At 35.8% G+C, this 19,382-nt stretch overlaps 1 protein-coding gene and 1 pseudogene across 2 annotated transcripts; one reads left to right on the plus strand and one right to left on the minus strand.

Moving 5' to 3' along the window:
• Positions 1-1,089, plus strand: LOC137722239 (uncharacterized; annotated as a pseudogene).
• Positions 1,090-14,726: 13,637 nt separating this feature from the next.
• LOC137723520 (uncharacterized) lies at positions 14,727-17,046 on the minus strand. 2 transcript variants are annotated; one of them, XM_068462724.1, is made up of 4 exons: positions 16,817-17,046; positions 16,247-16,358; positions 15,704-15,775; positions 14,727-15,320 (listed from the first exon to the last, which is right to left on the minus strand). In XM_068462724.1, exons 1-4 carry the CDS (start codon positions 16,948-16,950, stop codon positions 15,240-15,242), a joined length of 399 nt encoding a protein of 132 aa, XP_068318825.1. In that variant the 5' UTR covers positions 16,951-17,046; the 3' UTR covers positions 14,727-15,239. The 2 variants fall into 2 exon arrangements, with proteins under 2 accessions (XP_068318825.1, XP_068318824.1); XM_068462723.1 differs by having other exon boundaries at positions 15,290-15,415.
• Between the last annotated feature and the right edge of the window lie 2,336 nt (positions 17,047-19,382).

Raw genomic sequence — 19,382 nt, forward strand, 5'->3', positions numbered from 1 at the left:
ATGGGTAGTGACAATAATCTGAATATTGCTCAAGAGTCGAAAGGAAAAAGGTGTAAATGGGAAGTATTTGAGGAAGAAGCATTGTTATCCGTTCTTGAGGATTTTGTTACTAGGAAGCACTGGTGTTACACAACCTATGCTTTTAAACAAGGTACGTTGAGTGAAGTTGCGAAAGCTGTCAATGTTTTATATCCTAATGCGAATATAAATGCAAGTTCACATATTGAGTCAAAGTTGAAGAAATGGAGAAAAAACTTATAGTTTAGTCCTTGACTTGATGAACACAAGTGGATTTGCATAGAATGATGTCAAAAAGTGCATTGAAGTTGACAGTGATGAAGCATGGCAAACTTATATGCATGTTCATATCCTATATTATTTACCAATTAGTTATATTCTTGTAGAGATATTTTTGACATATGCTAAATTTTAATATTGCTATTTTGATATAATCTTAGAAAAATAAAGATGATGAGGGATGGAGAAGCAAACTTTTTTCACTGATAAATTTGCATATATATATTTAGAAAGGATCGTGCTACAAATAATGTTGTCGAGGCCCCTGCTGAAATGATAGAGGAGCAAAGCCAAGTGATATTGGAGTTGCAAAATGATGTTTCTCCAGTGGGTACCAGCAAAGCCAACAAAGCAACCAATTTGTAACTAGTCAAAGAAAGAGAAAAAAAGGTATGGGAAGTTCAAATGATGGAAACTGTTGATATAATTTTGGATCACTTGATATTCTTCACCTTTCTGGATCACTTGATATACTTTTGGATGCGGAACTTCTTGATACCACCCCAACTTAATCCCAGACAAGTTTCACAGCCTCAGTTTGTGCATTAACACCAGAGACTCTGGTTTACCGATCCCTACCTGCCGCCCTCTGACACCAAAATTTTGTATAAAACATGTGGTGGGTCAACAAATTTAGAGAAATCGCACACTTCAAATACATCGCTATAACACATGTATGCAAAAAAAGACACCTATCTAGGGACACTCATTTTTATGTGATGTGAAAATTAACTTGACACACAAATTAAACCCTATTTGTGACAATTGTAGTAGTTATGTAAGTAGGGATCATTCTAGACCAGGGATTAACAAGGGATGCTAATCAATACAAATAAGACTCAAAAACACTAAACTAGACTCTATAGACTCTAAACTAACTTTAGACACTTAAAACAACAACAAACACTCAAAAAGACTCAATTCTAGACCCAGCAAGTGATTTTGACGAAAATAAGACTCAACTTGACTCAAAAGACTAAAGAAAACAAATTTTGACTCAAATAACAAAACTAAATGAAAGGGGGATTGTTTTTGACGAATTTAAAACTTAAAACAAAAACTTTGTAAAAACGAAATTAGGTGAATTAAATGGGTGAAAGGCTAGTTAGAGGGTCCTTCTCCACACATGACATATGCATATAAACCAATTTCTAGTTATTATTCCTTTAGACTATTAATGACAACGCCCCAAGTTAGTTGCGTCGCACAACTAACCAACAAATTTTCCTTATTTCATTGAATTAGATGGAATACGCATCGCAACCAAATTATCTTTCTCAAGTCCTTTATATGAAACGCATAATAAAGATACAAATCAAAAGTCATTAAGTTTTGTGAAAACCATAAGCATTGACAAGGCATTCATCACTATGAAACGCATGAGACTCATGCCAAGGATTTACTTAACACGATTGTGACTAGCAACCTCCACTACTTGTGAATATAAGTGAATAACTATTACGTGAGACCCCCTTATACTCTAGCATCAAATTCATGCATGCAAATTAAGTGTCGACCACCAACCCACATACATAAACAAGTTTTAATAACTTAGATAAGCAAATCACATTCATGCCTTAAGAAACAATAACGGGATATAATCAATTCATATAAAACATATAATCATGGCTTCAAATTCACCTCTAACTAAAAAGAAATTAGTTCCACATGTTCATCATAATTGAAAACCAAATTAATATAAACATTGAACTAAAACTAAGGATAGAATACACCTAAAAACGCTCCACACTCCAATGGCAGATTTCGAACCCTCCTTGGATGGCAGATTGCATAAGTCTTCTTCTCCTTCCTTCCTTGCTTGCGGCACTAGGGTGGTGTAGGGTGAATTGTGGTGTTTGATGGCTGAAAGTATGAATGAATGAATGAGTGAATGGATGGATTGAATGGTGCGGCATAGGGTTTTATTTATAGGCTAATTTATGCACAATTTCTGAAGGAAAAGGATTGCACAATCCAATGGGAAAAGGGTTAAGTCTTTGTAGAAACCAAAAGGGAAAGGGATAGGGAATTTTCGCCAGAAATTAAGGGCTTCTAGAAACTAGGTATTTTTTGGCAGAATTTAGACTTTTAGAAGGGATAAAGGGCAGATTTCTGGACCTAAATGGATAAGGACTCATGGCATAGGTGTAGGAAAGGGATTACAACTCCTAAACCTCCAAGGAATGGCCTATATGCGGCATACAAATGGTTTATGCTTCTAGAATCTGAGTTTAAGTGTTTAAATGCATAACTAATCCCTCCTAAATAGCTATATTTAAGGCACAGCCTGATTTGCATAGGATAAGATAGGATAATGTTAGAGTTAGGAAAGGATAAGGTTGGTTAGGATAGGATAAGATAAGGTTGGATAAGGTTCCTTATTTCTTGCTGTTTCCTTATCTTATTTGCATTTGGACTCCTTTCTCCAGATTTTTAGCCTTTCCTAGCCCTTCTTGACTTCAATTTCGTCCATCCTCTTTGCTCCATGGTTAAGTTATCCAATCCATGCCCAAAACTGCTCCATTTAGCTTCAAAATGCCCTTTCTTGCTCCTTTTGCCATTAGGACCTAAAAACATACGAAAATAGCTTAAAAGACTAAAATAAATAGTAATTAACTCACTAAATGCAAGGAAGCAACATAACTAAGTAGCATAAATATGCTCCTATCAAATTCCCCCACACTTAGCTTTTGCTAGTCCTCGAGCAAAACGAAATAAACAAAACTAACAAAACACAATCTAGACCTTCCAATATGCACCTTAGGGATTTCCAATGAACATGACACATTAAAGAACACCACATACATAGATTTTAGTTATCCCTACCCTTGAGCATATACTTAACCATAGTTACCACACACTAGCTCCCATTTAATCAATTAAAACATGATTTTGAATGTAGTAACATGCCTTAGAGAATCCCCCAATTCCTCACTGGATACACTCTATTTTCACATAGATTTTCTGACTACACTCCCTACACTAGGTATATGTGAGAAGATTGTTGTAAATATGTAAACTAATACTCACATATGTCATAACAAAGAAGGCAATTTCCGGAATTATTAACATGTATATGATCTCATGAATGGAATGCCACTACTTAGACACAAGAACCAGGGATACCATATGCTCAAACCAATTTTAAACTCCACATATTGAAACACATAACAATCAAGATCGAAGTCTTAGGGTTGTAACTGGGCTAAGGTATTGGTTAGCAAAGAAAGGTAAGGATAAACAAAAGTTCTTAAAGCAATAATAAGCAAATTAATGAAATAAACACTTAGAATTCACTTTTGAATGCAGAAATCAACTTTGAACACCAAAGGAACGATTCACACAAAACTTAGGGTCAAATTCAAACTTTTGGACCCTTTCTTCAACAATCAACACTTGTGAGTTCATTCTCACTTATTTTCAACTCTTTTTTCTTTCTTTTTTTCTTCTTTTTCTTCTTTTTCATGTTTTTTTTTTCCCCGTGCCCTAATCTTTTTCTTTGGCACACCAACCATACAACTTCATGGATTCCCAACGAAAATCCCTTCCCCCACACTTGTTTTTCCGCAAATTGTAGATCAAAAGGAATTCCCTCTAAGTCATGCTTTCCTATCCTTTAAGAACAAGGGTATGGATAGTCCTAATCTAGACTAGGTAAGGATTATGTGGGCTAACAAAGACAATAGGCTAACAAAGGCTCAAAGGGGTTAACATACAATACATATGCAAAGGGTAAGGCTTTTTGGCTCTGGTTTTAACTAAACAACTTCATCTTGTTTTATGTTACGCACTCAATTTTATGCTTTGAATGAAATGGCCATGAGTTCTAGTATTTGGAACTATAGTGATGAAACGCATTCTAAGTAGTAACCAAGCAAAGAATGATGAGATCATGCAACGACTTTAGAAAACAAGAAATCAAGATTAATAACTCTCCAAAAAATGTTTAGGCTCAAGTCTCCCAGGGTTGTAGCGTTAGTTTGAGTTTCTTCCTTCAAGCATGTTACAAAAACTGATTTTTTTCCTTTATGATTACATGTGAATTTGTAAATGTCAACTACAACTAAGCATAAACCAAAGAGCATATCAAACTTCCATCCATGTTTGTAACTTTCTTTAATAGTCATGCAATTAAAAACCAAATCCTCATCATTGTGTTGGAAGGTATCCTAAGACACAAAAAAACATAAAAATAAAAACGACTCTAAAAACAACTCTTTTTTGGGGTTTTAAAACACTCTTTTTCGATTTTTTTTTCTTTCAAATTTTCGGATTTTCTATTTAAGACACATAAAAATACTTCAAAACACTTAAAAACAGTGAATAACAACTTTAGAAGTGATAGGTGATAAAATCCCATGAAAATCATGCCAAAATAGCTTGTTTACCCCCCCCCCCCCCCCCCACACACACACACACACTTAAACCAAACATTGTCCTCAATGTTTTAAGCATAGACTCACAAACAAACAAACAAACAAATAACACAACTAACAAACATGACAATCATGGCAAAGTAAAAGCAATAAAGAGTAGGGTTTAGGAACGCAAATCTGGTTATGGAGTGTTGGAGATTCCTAGGTCTTCTTTATTTGAATGCATGGGTCGCCTCCCAAGAAGCGCTTGCTTTAACGTCTTCCAGCCGGACAATCCTTCCTCTTAAGCTTCATTTGGGCCCACAGCATGGAATTGATCTTTGAATGGGAGGTGATACTTGAGATGATCCGGTAATGGTTTAAATTCTAGAGTGGGTGCCTGAATCATTAACAACATATTAGTATAAAACAAAATTGAAATTCGGGGAGGTGGCTTACCTGTGTGCTCCGACATGAACTCAAGAATAAACACCCCTTCGAAAGTTGTAGGACTAGAAAATTCAACTAGATTTGGTGTTTTGAGAGTTATGACTTGTCCCGTGTCATAAAATCCAGCTTCTTTGGGAATTGTTGTCTCAAGTATATCCTCTTTAATGAATTCTAGACATTCCCCAGCCACTTCTTGCTCTTGATTCTTTGGAAATGATTCGAAGATGACTTTCTCACCCTCTTCTTCCTTGGATTGCATGATCTTGCAAGGAATAGGGACATTTGGAGGAACGGGGTTAGAAATAATTAAATTTGGAACAACCTTACCTGAATTGGATGGCGTAGGAGCAATAGGTGCCTACGGCAAAGGTGTTTCCACCCTTGCCGTGGGTTGGGTGTGTTCCTCTTCCTCAAATTGCAATCTTTCATATTCCTTGTAATTTGATTTTGATGGTTTAGGGTTTTTTCCAACCTCCTTGCTACTTCTCAAGATGATTTCCTTGGCAGTTTCAAATCCTCCCTTCAGATTTGCAATGGTTGAACTAGGGAGTTTGCCTTGGTCTCGAAATTGTCCTACGAACTCTGCTATCTGCCCAATTTGCTTTTCCAAGTCATCCAACCTTTTGTCTTGATTTTGCATTGCTTTATTTTGATTTTCTTGCCACTGAGACAAATTGGTGAGTAACTTAATAAGCGTATCATTATACAAAGACGTACCTGAATTTGTTTGGGCATGTTGTGGTGGCTGCATAGGTGTTGTATATAACTCCTCATATGGCTGCCAATATTCTCCTTGTTAAGCCTCCTTGACTTGATTTTGTGAGCCATGCGCCAAAGAAATTAATTCATTAGGAATTTGATTATAATCTATTGACGAACCTGAGTTTGGTTGGGCATATTGTATATGAGGTTGTGGTGGCTGCATAGGCGTTGAATAGAACTCCTTGTATAGCTGCCAATATCCTTTGTGTTCAACTTGTTAAAATTCCCACCACATAGAGTTTGAATGATCACTCCAATCTCTTTGTGCACATTGATTTGCTTGATATTCTTGACTATAAGAAGCAACAAATGTACGGACACTTTGCATTGTGGACCCTTCGGCATACTGTGATAACTGACAAGTAAGATTCGCTATTTGAGCTTGAAGATTAGCAATTGCCATGTCTTGCTTCTCTAGTACCTAAAATCAAAGAAATAAAACTAAATCAAATATCAAAAGAAAAATAAACAAACAAACAGAGGGATTAGCAATTTTACTAATCCCCGGCAATGGCGCCAAAATTTGATGTGAAAATTAACTTGACACACAAATTAAACCCTATTTGTGACAATTGTAGTAGATATGTAAGTAGGGATCGTTCTAGACCGGGGATTAACTAGGGATGCTAATCAATACAAATAAGACTCAAAAACACTAAACTAGACCCTATAGACTCTAAACTAACTTTAGACACTTAAAACAGCAACAAACACTCAAAAAGACTCAATTCTAGACCCAACAAGTGATTTTGACGAAAATAAGACTCAACTTGACTCAAAAGACTAAAAGAAAATAGATTTTGACTAAAATAACAAGACTAAATGAAAGGGGATTGTTTTTGACGAATTTAAAACTTAAAACAAAAACTTTGTAGAAAACACTTTGTAAAAACGAAATTAGGTGAATTAAATAGGTGAAAGGCTAGTTAGAGGGTCATTCTCCACACATGACATATGCATATAAACTAATTTCCAGTTATTATTCCTTGAGACTATGAATGACAACGCCCCAAGTTAGTTGCATCGCACAACTAACCATCAAATTTTCCTTATTTCATTGAATTAGATGGAATACGCATCGCAACCAAATTATCTTTCTCAAGTCCTTTATATGAAACACATAATAAAGATACCTATCAAAAGTCATTAAGTTTTGTGAAAACCATAAGCATTGACAAGGCATTCATCACTATGAAACGCATGAGACTCATACAAAGGATTTACTTAACACGATTGTGACTAGCAACCTCCACTACTTGTGAATATAAGTGAATACCTATTACGTGAGACCCCCCTTATACTCTAGCATCAAATTCATGCATGCAAATTAAGTGTCGACCACCAACCCACATACATAAACAAGTTTTAATAACTTAGGTAAGCAAATCACATTCATGCCTTAAGAAACAATAACTAGATATAATCAATTCATATAAAACATATAATCATGGCTTCAAATTCACCTCTAACTAAAAAGAAATTAGTTCCACATGTTCATCATAATTGAAAACCAAATTAATATAAACATTGAACTAAAACTAAGGATAGAATACACCTAGACACGCTCCACACTCCAATGGCAGATTTCGAACCCTCCTTGGATGGCAGATTGCACAAGTCTTCTTCTCCTTCCTTCCTTGCTTGCGGCACTAGGGTGGTGTAGGGTGAATTGTGGTGTTTGATGGCTGAAAGTATGAATGAATGAATGAGTGAATAGATGGATTGAATGGTGCGGCATAAGGTTTTATTTATAGGCTAATTTATGCACAATTTCTGAAGGAAAAGGATTGCACAATCCAATGGGAAAAGGGTTAAGTCTTTGTAGAAACCAAAAGGGAAAGGGATAGGGAATTTTCGCCAGAAATTAAGGGCTTCTAGAAACTATGTATTTTTTGGCAAAATTTAGACTTCGAGAAGGGATAAAGGGCAGATTTCTGGACCTAAATGGATAAGGACTCATGGCATAGGTGTAGGAAAGGGATTACAACTCCTAAACCTCCAAGGAATGGCCTATATGCGGCATACAAAGGGTTTATGCTTCTAGAATCTGAGTTTAAGTGTTTAAATGCATAACTAATCCCTCCTAAATAGCTATATTTAAGGCACAACCTGATTTGGATAGGATAAGATAGGATAATGTTAGAGTTAGGAAAGGATAAGGTTGGTTAGGATATGATAAGATAAGGTTGGATAAGGTTCCTTATTTCTTGCTATTTCCTCATCTTCTTTGCATTTGGACTCCTTTCTCCAGATTTTTAGCCTTTCCTAGCCCTTTCTTGACTTCAATTTCGTCCATCCTCTTTGCTCCATGGTTAAGCTATCCAATCCATGTCCAAAACTGCTCCATTTAGCTTCAAAATGCCCTTTCTTGCTCCTTTTGCTATTAGGACCTAAAAACATACGAAAATAGCTTAAAACACTAAAATAAATAGTAATTAAGTCACTAAATGCAAGGAAACAACATAACTAAGTAGCATAAATATGCTCTTATCATTATGCACAAAAAAATTAGTGTCCTTTTTTGCCATTTGAGACGCTGCCTTCATTTCTAGGATAGATATATATCTGTTTTTCATTCATTTGTTCACGAAATGCTTTGTGAATATGTACCTGTGTAAATGTTTGGAAGTAGAAAAGTATATTTATTGCATCAGAGTGCATTGAGTCCCATCGTTCCAGACCTAAATCTGTCCATTCACAAGCTTACAAATATACGGGTGTTTCTTTTCGTACCGATCACATTTTCTCTTACATCTGCTGCTGCGTGAGCTTCTGCTGGAATTACCATTCTCATTGCCAATGATCGTAACAAATGTGGTTTCAACCATTGCAAAAGGTATGAGACTGCCACAGCTATGGCTTTTATCAGCTGGTTAGCTGTGTCACCATCGTTTCGTTAAACTTCTGGTCGCTTGCTTCACGGTGAAACACTGATAGGGAAGAATATTCATCAGTGATTAGAGCCTTCTGATGTTCTCAACTTTTGGCCTCTTTGGTGTGGAGACATCTCTGCCAAAAACCAGAAAGCTTTTAGGCCTTTTTATTCAAACCAAAGAGCGATGATTGTGCTTCTACAGGTTAATTGTTGGATTGCCCTTATTTTGTACATAGAAATATTTTGGCAGAGTATTATTGAGATGATAATAGCCTTTAACATGGAGATGTGTACAAATTTTGGATATTTTTTTTACTATGAAATCTTTTTTCGGCATTGTTGGTTTCTTGCAATGCGTTTTACAATTGTATGGTTTGTAAAAGTCCATAAAACATACAATTCTTTCACTCATTGCCTAGCAAGTGCCTGAGAGATACAAAATGTTGCCTATGTGATCCATTTACCTTAAACTTGCTTTAAAACTTCCTAGGGCTCTATATAAGCACTGAAAGCAACATTAGAAAATCTGCGGGCAAGATCGAGATCCCCTGGTGCATTCCATGATGAACGAAAATGACTCGCATGCAATGGGATACACCTCTTTTCTTCCTTCCCGCTTCTTCTCCTCATTTTTGATGTCTGAGAAAGGAAGAGAAGGGTTATATCTAGATTGCATGAAAGATTCTCTAGAAATATTTATGGTAATGTTAGGGAGGCTAAATTTAGAATTTAGAGTAATGCTATGGAGGCCAAATTTTTTAAACCAAATTGCAAATCAATTGAGAGGAACATGTTCGTAGCCGTTGGATCAAATTTCAACAGCACGGATCCCTAGACTTAGTGGATTAGGAGGAAGGGATCCGGAGAGGATCTAGTTCCTAAATTTATAGACAAAATTTTACAAATTAAAGGACATGGAAGTTGATGATTGTTTTATTACTTAAATATTGATAAACGTACTTATTCTTATTAGTGACACGTCATTTAGTTTACAAATTTAGTCTCCCTAATATTACCCAAATTTTTATATAAAAGTTGTGCGGATAATTATGTAATTAGCTATTAAGGGTAGTGTTTTTATTTTCACGTTTTCTCATGGAATTAAGGGTTGAAATGCAACAGGTGTGATAGAAGTCAAGTTGGCAAAATACAATCATTAGCTTTTGTTTCAATTGATAACGTAATCTAATTCATGAATTACATGTTGAAGCCGAATTTACATGGTTTATGAAAGCATTTTTCAGGTTAAGGACCAAATTATTCTACTTCCCTATCAATTGGTAATTGTAGCTTAAAGGAATTTTTACCGCCTATAAAAGTAGGGATAAAAACACTTAAAAATACTTGCAAGAGTATAAAGTTGTCGTAGTATAGTAGCTCAAGCAACATCATTTTTCACAATGATTGAATGAATAATTTGTGTTTAAAACCAACTCTTAATTATTTATTTAAAACAAAGTTTGAAAAATATTGATTTTAGAATTTAAAATAATAAAAACGAATTTAAACTAAAAACAATTAAATAAGTCAACTAAAAACTAATTTAAAGAAAATCAATTTGTAAAAGCCCTAGGGTTCATCCTTCACCTTAGAAATCCTACGTAGTTCTTCCAATTATTTATGAATTACACATGCATATTTTGAAGGTTACGCTTTCAAAATATATATCCTACTTGGAACCTCCAACATATAACGTATATCTAACATGCAACCCGTCCGGACCTTCGGATCAAATATGAACATGAAAGACTTATTATGCTTTATGAAAATCATTTGAAAAATCATGCAACCCTTAAGACGTGGTGTTCATCCTAAGTGAAATTACAATTATTAACCACAAGAAGCTAGCACTAATTTCAGGGAACCTTCAGACCAAAATTGCATCAAATTACTTTTCTAAATATCCTAATAGTCGCGAATCACTAAGACACTTAGATAGTTTAAAATATATTCTACCTGTATAACCAATAAATTAATACTAAGAATAGGGTAAAATATATGGTATAATATGGACTCATCAGTGGCAAACTTAGAGAAAGAATGAAAACTGTTTGAGAATGAATCTTATATTATGTGAGCTTATAAGTAGTTGGGTTACACCCTCGCTTTTATCCCTGTAGACATATTGTGTTCTTCTCGTTCCAGAAAAGGAATATGACATCCCTAGTGTGAATTATCAAGATCTTTCGAGTGCTTTTGAAGTATTTGAGGGACTCTCGGTCAGTCAGTCATGGTTTCATAAATCTTCTACGGCCGTTATCAACTCTCTTTACTATTGTTCGATGCCGCCATTCTCAAAAAGGGTGAAGATATATACCGTTATTTGGTCTGCCGTTTCTTCTCTCTTCCATTTTCAAATGTTAATCTTGTGTTAATCACACCTAAAAATGGAGATATAAGCTAGCATAAGAGTTAAGCACTTACAAATAAAAAAATAAAAAATAAAAAAATAAAAAAAATAAAAAACGATATAGATGTTCTTAGAAAAATGCACTTCGTTGCCGGTTACAATTATATGTTTTGGACTTAACGTGCGTCTTTATTATTTGTCAACCATTTTTTCATTGCACAACTTAATTCTCACGGTGTAGAAATCAAATATATATGTATGGGCTTCATGTACTCTATTAACCTAGAAAATGCTTTCATAAACAATGGAAATTGGTTTTAACATGGAATTCATGAGCTATGATTACTTTATCCTTTTGAAACAAAAGCGAATAGTTGCATTTTGCCAATCGACTTGTCTTCTTTCACACCTATTACATTTCAACCCTCAATTCCATGAAAAAAAAAACTATTTTTCATTTTTTAATATTATGATAAATGCTTTAATTGATTTAACTGAATACATAATTATCTGCATCAAACTCTCACTAAAGTAGTTCCAAAGAAACATTCATACAACAAGGATATACGTTATTTGTGAGAAATAGCAGATGAAAGGATATAGCCATTCATGTTACTTTCTTCAAGTGCCATAGTTACTGCTCTCATAGTTGCTGTGTTATTATCATAAACGCTGACGCTAAACTCTAGAACTAAAATAACTTATCCGCGACGCGGATATACCCCTTTTGTCCTTTCCTCTGCTTTTTCTCACAGATAATGGATAATCTCCTTTACATGAAAGTTTCTTTAGAACTACTTTAGGAAGAGTTTTGATGCGGATAATCATGTAATCCGTAAAGCATCTATGATTAGTGTTAAAAAAATGACAAAAGGGTTGGTCTTTGCTCAAGGAATTGTGGTTTGAAATGCAATAGGTAATGAAAAGAAAGACCAGTCGATTGGCAAAATACAATCAGTAGCTGAAAGTTCTAGGATGGTACTAGTTTAACCTAGAGGGGGTGAATAGGTTCCAACTTAAAAATCCAATTCAATTTTCAATTTAATTTTCAGTTCTCAAATTAAATTCACATTCACATCACATATCAAACTATCATACTCATATGCAATTAAAACGATAAATAAAAAATGCACAAGGATGTAGGATTTAAGGAGGCAAAACCCACCACTGGGAAAATCCTCGGGCTCCCAAGCCAGGACAAACACTAAGAGAAATAAGTACAGAAAGACTTACAAAACTCATCAGCTAAACACGCATACTAGTAGGCAGTTTTGTCTCCGCGCTTTGCTACTCGATCTCTCTTCAGTCTTCGAGTAGAAGTGGCATGACACTAACGCAGCCGTCAATCACTGTCTCCTCGAACTTTGCAAGATACTAACTCAATCATGCAAAATGTATGTAATGAAATGATTTTTGGAAATCAACCAATTATGAAAATCACAAGGCACATTTTCATAATTGATTTCAATTGAAGCGCATGAAAAATCAGTGAACAAAAACTAATATTTTCTTTGAAAAACACTTGGCAATAAACTGATTTTTCTGAAACGAAAAATAACTCTCATTGCACTTAGGGCTGCTAACAAACGTTTGCTTTCAAATGATATATCATGTGTTAAAAGCAAACTAAAAAACACTCTGATTCATCAAGATGAAAATATAAACCGACTTAACCCAAGGGCATGCGTCACATGAATTTTCTATCTGTTTAATGCATTGCTGCTAGTGTTTATATCATACGGAAACAACCTAAATGCATGTGCAGCAGCAGTAGGAAAAACTCTAAACTGATCTAATGCATGCGGCAAACAAAACATAAAAACATATTCACTTGGTGCTGATGCTCAGTTAACCAGTCTGTGTTATGCGGCAGCACCCAACCAGGTAACTAGGACTTCTATTTATATGTGCAGCAGCTAGACTCTCTTATCCCTATCATATACGCGTGAGCCACAAGCCTAATAAGACCTAATCACTTACCAGTTAAGATATAATGAGATAACTAGGTGAAGGGATATATATGCAAAACCCGAGACATTAACATCAAGTTAAATTCTTAAAAGTAAAACAAGGTTATGCGGCAAGACTAGGATCCCAAAGGTATATATGCATATATATGCTAGGGTTTTAAGCTGACTTAAAATTATGGGCTTAAACTAAAGCATAGTTAAACTAAATGGCCCATTGAATGCAAATTTAGACTATATGAATATGCATGCCAAATTTACCTGAGTGAATGTCTCTGAAAACGTTTATCATTTTGTGATCGAGAGCATGTGAGACAAACTTAGACTAAAATAATTACAACTGAAAACAAGCACTAGTCTAAGATTACAGACTCAGGCGTTTTGTTTAGGAATAGCCAATTTTATCCTAACAGTAGCTTTTTCTTCAAGGGGATAAAGTAATCACAATCCATGAATTCCACGTTGAAACCAATTTTCCATGGTTTATGGAAGCAATTTTTAGGTAAGTGACCAAATAATTATGCTTCCATCTCCTCAATTATTCTTAAAAGAAGTAAATTAAGCCCAAACATATATATTAGATTTCGACACCATACGGTAAGTTGTGCAATGAAAAAATTTCATGGACAATGGTTGATGAATAAGAACATCGTAAATTGAGTTGTTTAAGGAATATAATTATAATCGGTAATGGAGTGCATTTTTCTAAGATTCATATCTTCTTTTTGGTAAGCGTTTAACTCTTATGTTAGACTATACCTCCATTTGTGCGTGTGATTAACACGAGAATAGTGTTATAAGTGTAAGAGAGAAGAAGTGGCAAGCAATATAACGGTATATATCTTCTCCTTTTTTGCGAATGGCGGCATAGAGCAATAATCATGACAGTTGGTAACGGCGGTGTAAGGTTTGAGAAACCACGACTAGCATGCTCTTCGAGCACCTTGACCATTGCTATATATAGGTATCAACCCTTGCTGTTTTCTTGAACAATTTGTCCCAAAGAGAGGTAAGGGTTTGAGAGCTTGAGGGTTGGAGCACTATGTCTAATAAGGAAGCTGAGGAGGAAAGAAGGCTATCTCAGTGTGCAAGGACTTAATGGAAAAATAGTAAAACAGGTAAGAGTGTGCAACGCATCTTAAATCCCTAATCTATATTTAACCTTCTTCGTAAATCGGTATTAGCCAGATAATTACCGCTTCGAGCATCCTTAATACTCAGTTTAATCTCTGTTTTTCGGTTTGATGAACTGATTCAGATGATGGACACCAGGAGCAGACTGTCTAAGCGACGAAAGGTCTCCCCAGCAAGATCACTTATTAGCTAATTTCGATTAGTTCATTGTTTAAATCTTACTTAATTATGTGCATGCTAAATCTGCAATGCAATTAAATTCTTGTTTCTCTTTGCTATACATGACAGATTCTACAACTGCTCCTGCCCCAGAAAGTCAACAGGAGGACAATGAAGTGTTTGTGCTGACAATAACAAGATTTCTCCATGACCTGAGAACTAACCCTGCAGAACCCGACGGCTCCACAACCCCCGGCGATCGAAACTAGTTCTCTTCCTGTAGGGAAAGATTGCAGGAGGGGTACGATTATCTTAAGTAGTAATTGTAATGCCTGTCCACACAAACTCTTTATCCAGTTTTTATTCTCTTTACCAACAAAAAAAATGGGAAAATTACTATTAGTATATAACAATAACAGAAATTTGAAATAAAAAGCCATACGAACAAAGACAATCGGACATCTGATATTTCACGCTTTCAATCAAATGAATTACAGGCTCTGAAAAACCATGGGATCTATAACAAGAAGGAATTTTACGAGGAAAGGAAAATGGTACATTTGAGGTTGAACAATTTACAATGGTTCCTGAGCATAAAGATAAGTAAGGTGCAAACTGGAAAAATCATTGTATATTTAGTAGAAGAAACGCAGTCATTACCCGAATACCTCAGTTTCCTGGAAAGCAGCATGGATTAAGATCTGTAAGGGGGCACATGCATCTCGTCCAAAAATATGTGTTTCATGGTTTAAGTAACCACTGAAGCTAAAAACTTTCCAACTGGTGTTCTTAAGGGGTGTGTTGAGACCGAGAGTACATGAATTGGACAAAACGAAAAATGCGGTGACTTTGATTATTTTGAATCATTTGACCCTTGATGATATAATAACCTATTGAACGCTGCACTTCAGCTTCTCAGCCTCAAGCTCCTGTTTCAAGGCTTTCATCCGTTCGACTAAGGCCATATTTTCCTGGGAAATATTTTCAGGACTTTTAAGAAAAGGAAGGATTCAAACCTAAGGGAACTTTCAAACACACTACACCAGCACATCATTGTCCATCTGAACTGATAAGGGAAAAGAGAGAGACAAAACTTTGATGTAACGTTAAAATCCGCAGTTAATACACATTATTTGGGTTCAGATCATATTTGATTTCTAACAATCGGTATTTAATAATACGAGCAAGCCATCCTCAGCATGGTTTCTAATGAGCTCCTTAACATGGTTTACTAAAGGGTGCATAAAGGTAGATGACATTGAAAGAAGATAAACGTTTGGGTGGAAAAAGAATGAAGTTATGAAACATTACAAGAACTTTTGTACAAGTCTTTTACTGAAAAGAAAGGGGTCACCTTTTGTAGTTTCAACAATTTCTGGTTGACAGTAGCGGCATTTCCATCACCCTCCCCAAATGATCCCGTTATCTGTAAGGAAGACAAACAATTAATTGATCTGCAGAGGGATGATCATGACAGGCACAGAAACTTCTTAGTTACATCCCAAGATTATGTCGTTCGACTGATCATTTTAACTCAAGGATGCCCTTTCAAAGATTGAACCCAAACCCACTTTGACAGGAATATAGGGAAATAGAGTGATAGCACCCATAGTTTAGTTTTTCCAAAGTGGGTTTAATTATCTTTCGATGCAGAGATCATTTTCAAAGACTAATCTTGCTTTGACAATCCTTACTATTCTAAGCATGCAATCACACTCTCCAAAAATAATACGAAAACTAATTTCCCACAACAATGAGTTTATATTAACTCCAATCAGATTAGTGTATAACAATGACAACTTACAATCAATACCAGCATTAAACACACAAATGAAAACTCTAATTGTTGAAAGAGTTATGCAAATAAATTTAAAGAAAGGAAGAATATGACGCGAACCTGTTTGAGTTGATTCATACACTTGGTAGCCTTTTCGGCTTCTTCATCGTATTTCAGCCTCCACTCAGCAGATTCATCCATTGCTTCCCTATTCGCAAGGTCAAACTGCCGCCTACAAGATTTCGATAGAAAGAGCATATAAAATTGAGTGACAAACTCTCTAAAACAAAATTAGAAACAGAAATAACAAGTAAACTCCCACATACAACTAAACCCCAAAATCCCATAGAAATAAAAATAAACCCAGTTCATTCCATGGAAACATTATTAACATTCGTGCCATATGAAGCTCTGAAAATTAAAGTGTACATGTGAGATCATATAACAATAAGACCGAGTATGAACCATATGAGCCAAAACACAATGTTGGAATTTCTCATCAATCACTAATGGAAAGTAAAATCTAAGAACTTGGGCTTAATTTAATTGAGGTATATCTAATGGGAATTCATTCATTCATTCATTCATTCATTCATTCCATCATTCATGGAATCCGCAAAACTATGAACCCTTGAGAACAAATTTGAGATTTGCAGTAGAAAAAGATGAGATGGGAAGCAAACAGCAAACCTGAGGAGCTCGGATTCATCGGAAGAAATGGAGTAGTCGATGGTCCATAGCCGCAAGTAGACGGCGATTCCTAGAAACATGACCAGCACCAAACCCACCAGTATTTTCTTGCTCCCTCTACTACCACCCCCCATTTTTTTTTAATTTTATTCTCTCTCTCAGTTGCTCAAGCTTCTGCAACTTCTCTACAGGCTTCGGCCATCAAAGACGATCTAACGGGTCGGTTAAGAACCCGGGCCTCAATTACTTCACAGTGGATCCAACAACATAAATTCGACTTTATGCTACTTCTTCTTTCGGCCTAAACTTTTAATTAGGATTTTTCTTATTCGCGCAGTTTAATGATCATTTTTACTTGTAAGTAAGAGATTTATATTTTATTTTCGTTAAAAATGAATTTAAACCTTATTATTGCTAATCTATTGTAAAGATAAGCTGACTCTCCATAGTTTAGATAATGTTGTTTGTTCATAAAAAAAAAAAAAAAAAAACTATACAAATGATACTAGGGAAAGGATGAAATCAAACTCGCCTTTGGTGCATAATTTAAGTGTACATAATAAAATTGAAATTGTGGTTTATTCACTCTGCGTTTAGATAGAGTGTTGGCATTTTTCATTGAATATTGAAAATTAAGAAACAGTTTTTAAGTACACAAAAGTTTAAGGTACAAGTTGATTAGAGCATGCCACACCGAAAGTACTGTTTGTAAATATAAGTAGGGTTCAATGTAAGAAGGGTAAGAGGCTACATTAGCCTCACGTGGGTGATGAATATAATTTTTCCCCTCTAGTAATAAGAGAGTAACTTAAATAGAACAAGTTCACCATTAGATGACATCTTTATTTAATGATGCAATGTATTTGAAGAGAAATTTAATTATTACCTTGTATATAATTAGACCGGATGCCATAGTAACAATGACACACCCCGACCGAGATCAGGGCATGCTGGCCGTCACGTGGAAGTGACGTAACCATGTGCACAGTGCGGAAGCAAAAATAAAATAAAATAAAATAATAATAATAATAATAAAAGTACGAATAAATAAAAACCAGCTATACACAAAGTAAGAACATACATGTGCAAGCAGAAGTGTGAAAAACAAAGTTTAGAGCACGGAAGACCTAATGCAGTCCGGGAGAAACAACACTACATAAACACACCCAAAGGTAGTCCTACACTGGTGATAATTTGTCAGATATTCCGGGAAAGTCCTCTGGGGAGCCACCACAAGTGCTAGCCAACTAGAACCTGGAAGGGCGCAAAACAGAAAGCGTGAGTGGGCAAAAACAAAGCTTTTCAAAAACCATTTCATAAACACAGTTCTAACCCCTCGCCGTAAAACCTGTATACTTCCCAGAAAATAGAATATATATATATATATATATATATATAAATCATGCTCAGAAATATGCCATGCCAAATGCCTCGAAATAAAATGCAAGTACTCAAGTGATGCCAAACAATGCCATGTAATCTGTCAGCCGGAGTCACCTAACGTGACCTGTACGGCTGAATCTAAAGCTCAAATCTCCAACTCACTAACTATACCTACACACGAGTCGAAACCACCTAAAGTGGTCTGTACGACAGGATTGGGTGTATAATAAGTACGCTCAAGTGCTACGATCACGTGAAGATTGGACGAATAATCGCGGGTCACCTACGAGTCGGAACCACCTAAAGTGGTCTGTACAACAGGACTTACACCTAACTTGGATCCAAGATGAGCGTGTGGTGCGGGAGGTGAACATCACGTGAAGGATTATGCCCAACTCTGGGCGGGAGCACTAACACCGGGGGTGCAGTTTATGAGCTCTCTATGCATCTCAAATCACTATTGAACATAAACATAAACCATAACTTACCTGGCACTTACTTGTATGTCCACAGCACCAACACACACACACACATATATATATATATTTATGCAACTAATAATGCATAAACAAACGGCAAACATAATGCATGGCATATAAACGTATAAACGTTTCATTTCACTTTCTGGGAAAAACATATGTATATAGGTATATACAGAAAACCAAAAGCCCACTCACTAGTATGTAGAAGGGTCGTAACCCCCTTGCCTCGAGTGATCGCGCTCGTCCTCGGGATAGGTCTCACCTATATGCGAAACAACTATAAATACGTTAATTTTAAAGCACATAACCAACCATATGAAATAACTTCTCATACAATACTCAAATGGAGTGTATGAACACACCAACGTGATCTACTCAACCTCAGGAACATCCCCATATTTTTGAAATAATTTTTCGACGCCGCAAGCGCCCCCACGCGCCGGCCAAGGCACGGCCACACGCGCCGCCCACGCGTGTGTGAGAAGATAGCTTTATATCCACAAGTAGAATCAACTAGTGTGATTAAAGCTACTCGGCTACTTCTCAATGCCATTGAAGTCCTAAAACAGAAGCTAGAAGCAGTGCACCTTTCTGAGGATATTATAAAAGTTGATTTTTCCTTGGGCATGTTGCTTTCAACAACAATTGGAACTTGAGAAATCCATGTAGGTCCCAAAAAGTGCACTCATCCCTCCTTGAAG

The sequence above is a fragment of the Pyrus communis genome, chromosome 17 (genome assembly GCF_963583255.1).
Source record: "Pyrus communis chromosome 17, drPyrComm1.1, whole genome shotgun sequence".
In the NCBI taxonomy this organism is placed as follows: domain Eukaryota; kingdom Viridiplantae; phylum Streptophyta; class Magnoliopsida; order Rosales; family Rosaceae; genus Pyrus; species Pyrus communis.

What these genes read in the sequence shown, in the direction of transcription:
- LOC137723520 (XM_068462723.1), bottom strand. Translation starts at nt 16,950, where the DNA reads ATGGGGGGTGGTAGTAGAGGGAGCAAGAAAATACTGGTGGGTTTGGTG. An exon ending in GATGAATCCGAGCTCCTCAG is followed by an intron (nt 16,359 to 16,816) that starts GTTTGCTGTTTG and finishes GAAATCTTGTAG; the next exon opens with GCGGCAGTTTGACCTTGCGA. An exon ending in GTATGAATCAACTCAAACAG is followed by an intron (nt 15,776 to 16,246) that starts GTTCGCGTCATA and finishes TCTTCCTTACAG; the next exon opens with ATAACGGGATCATTTGGGGA.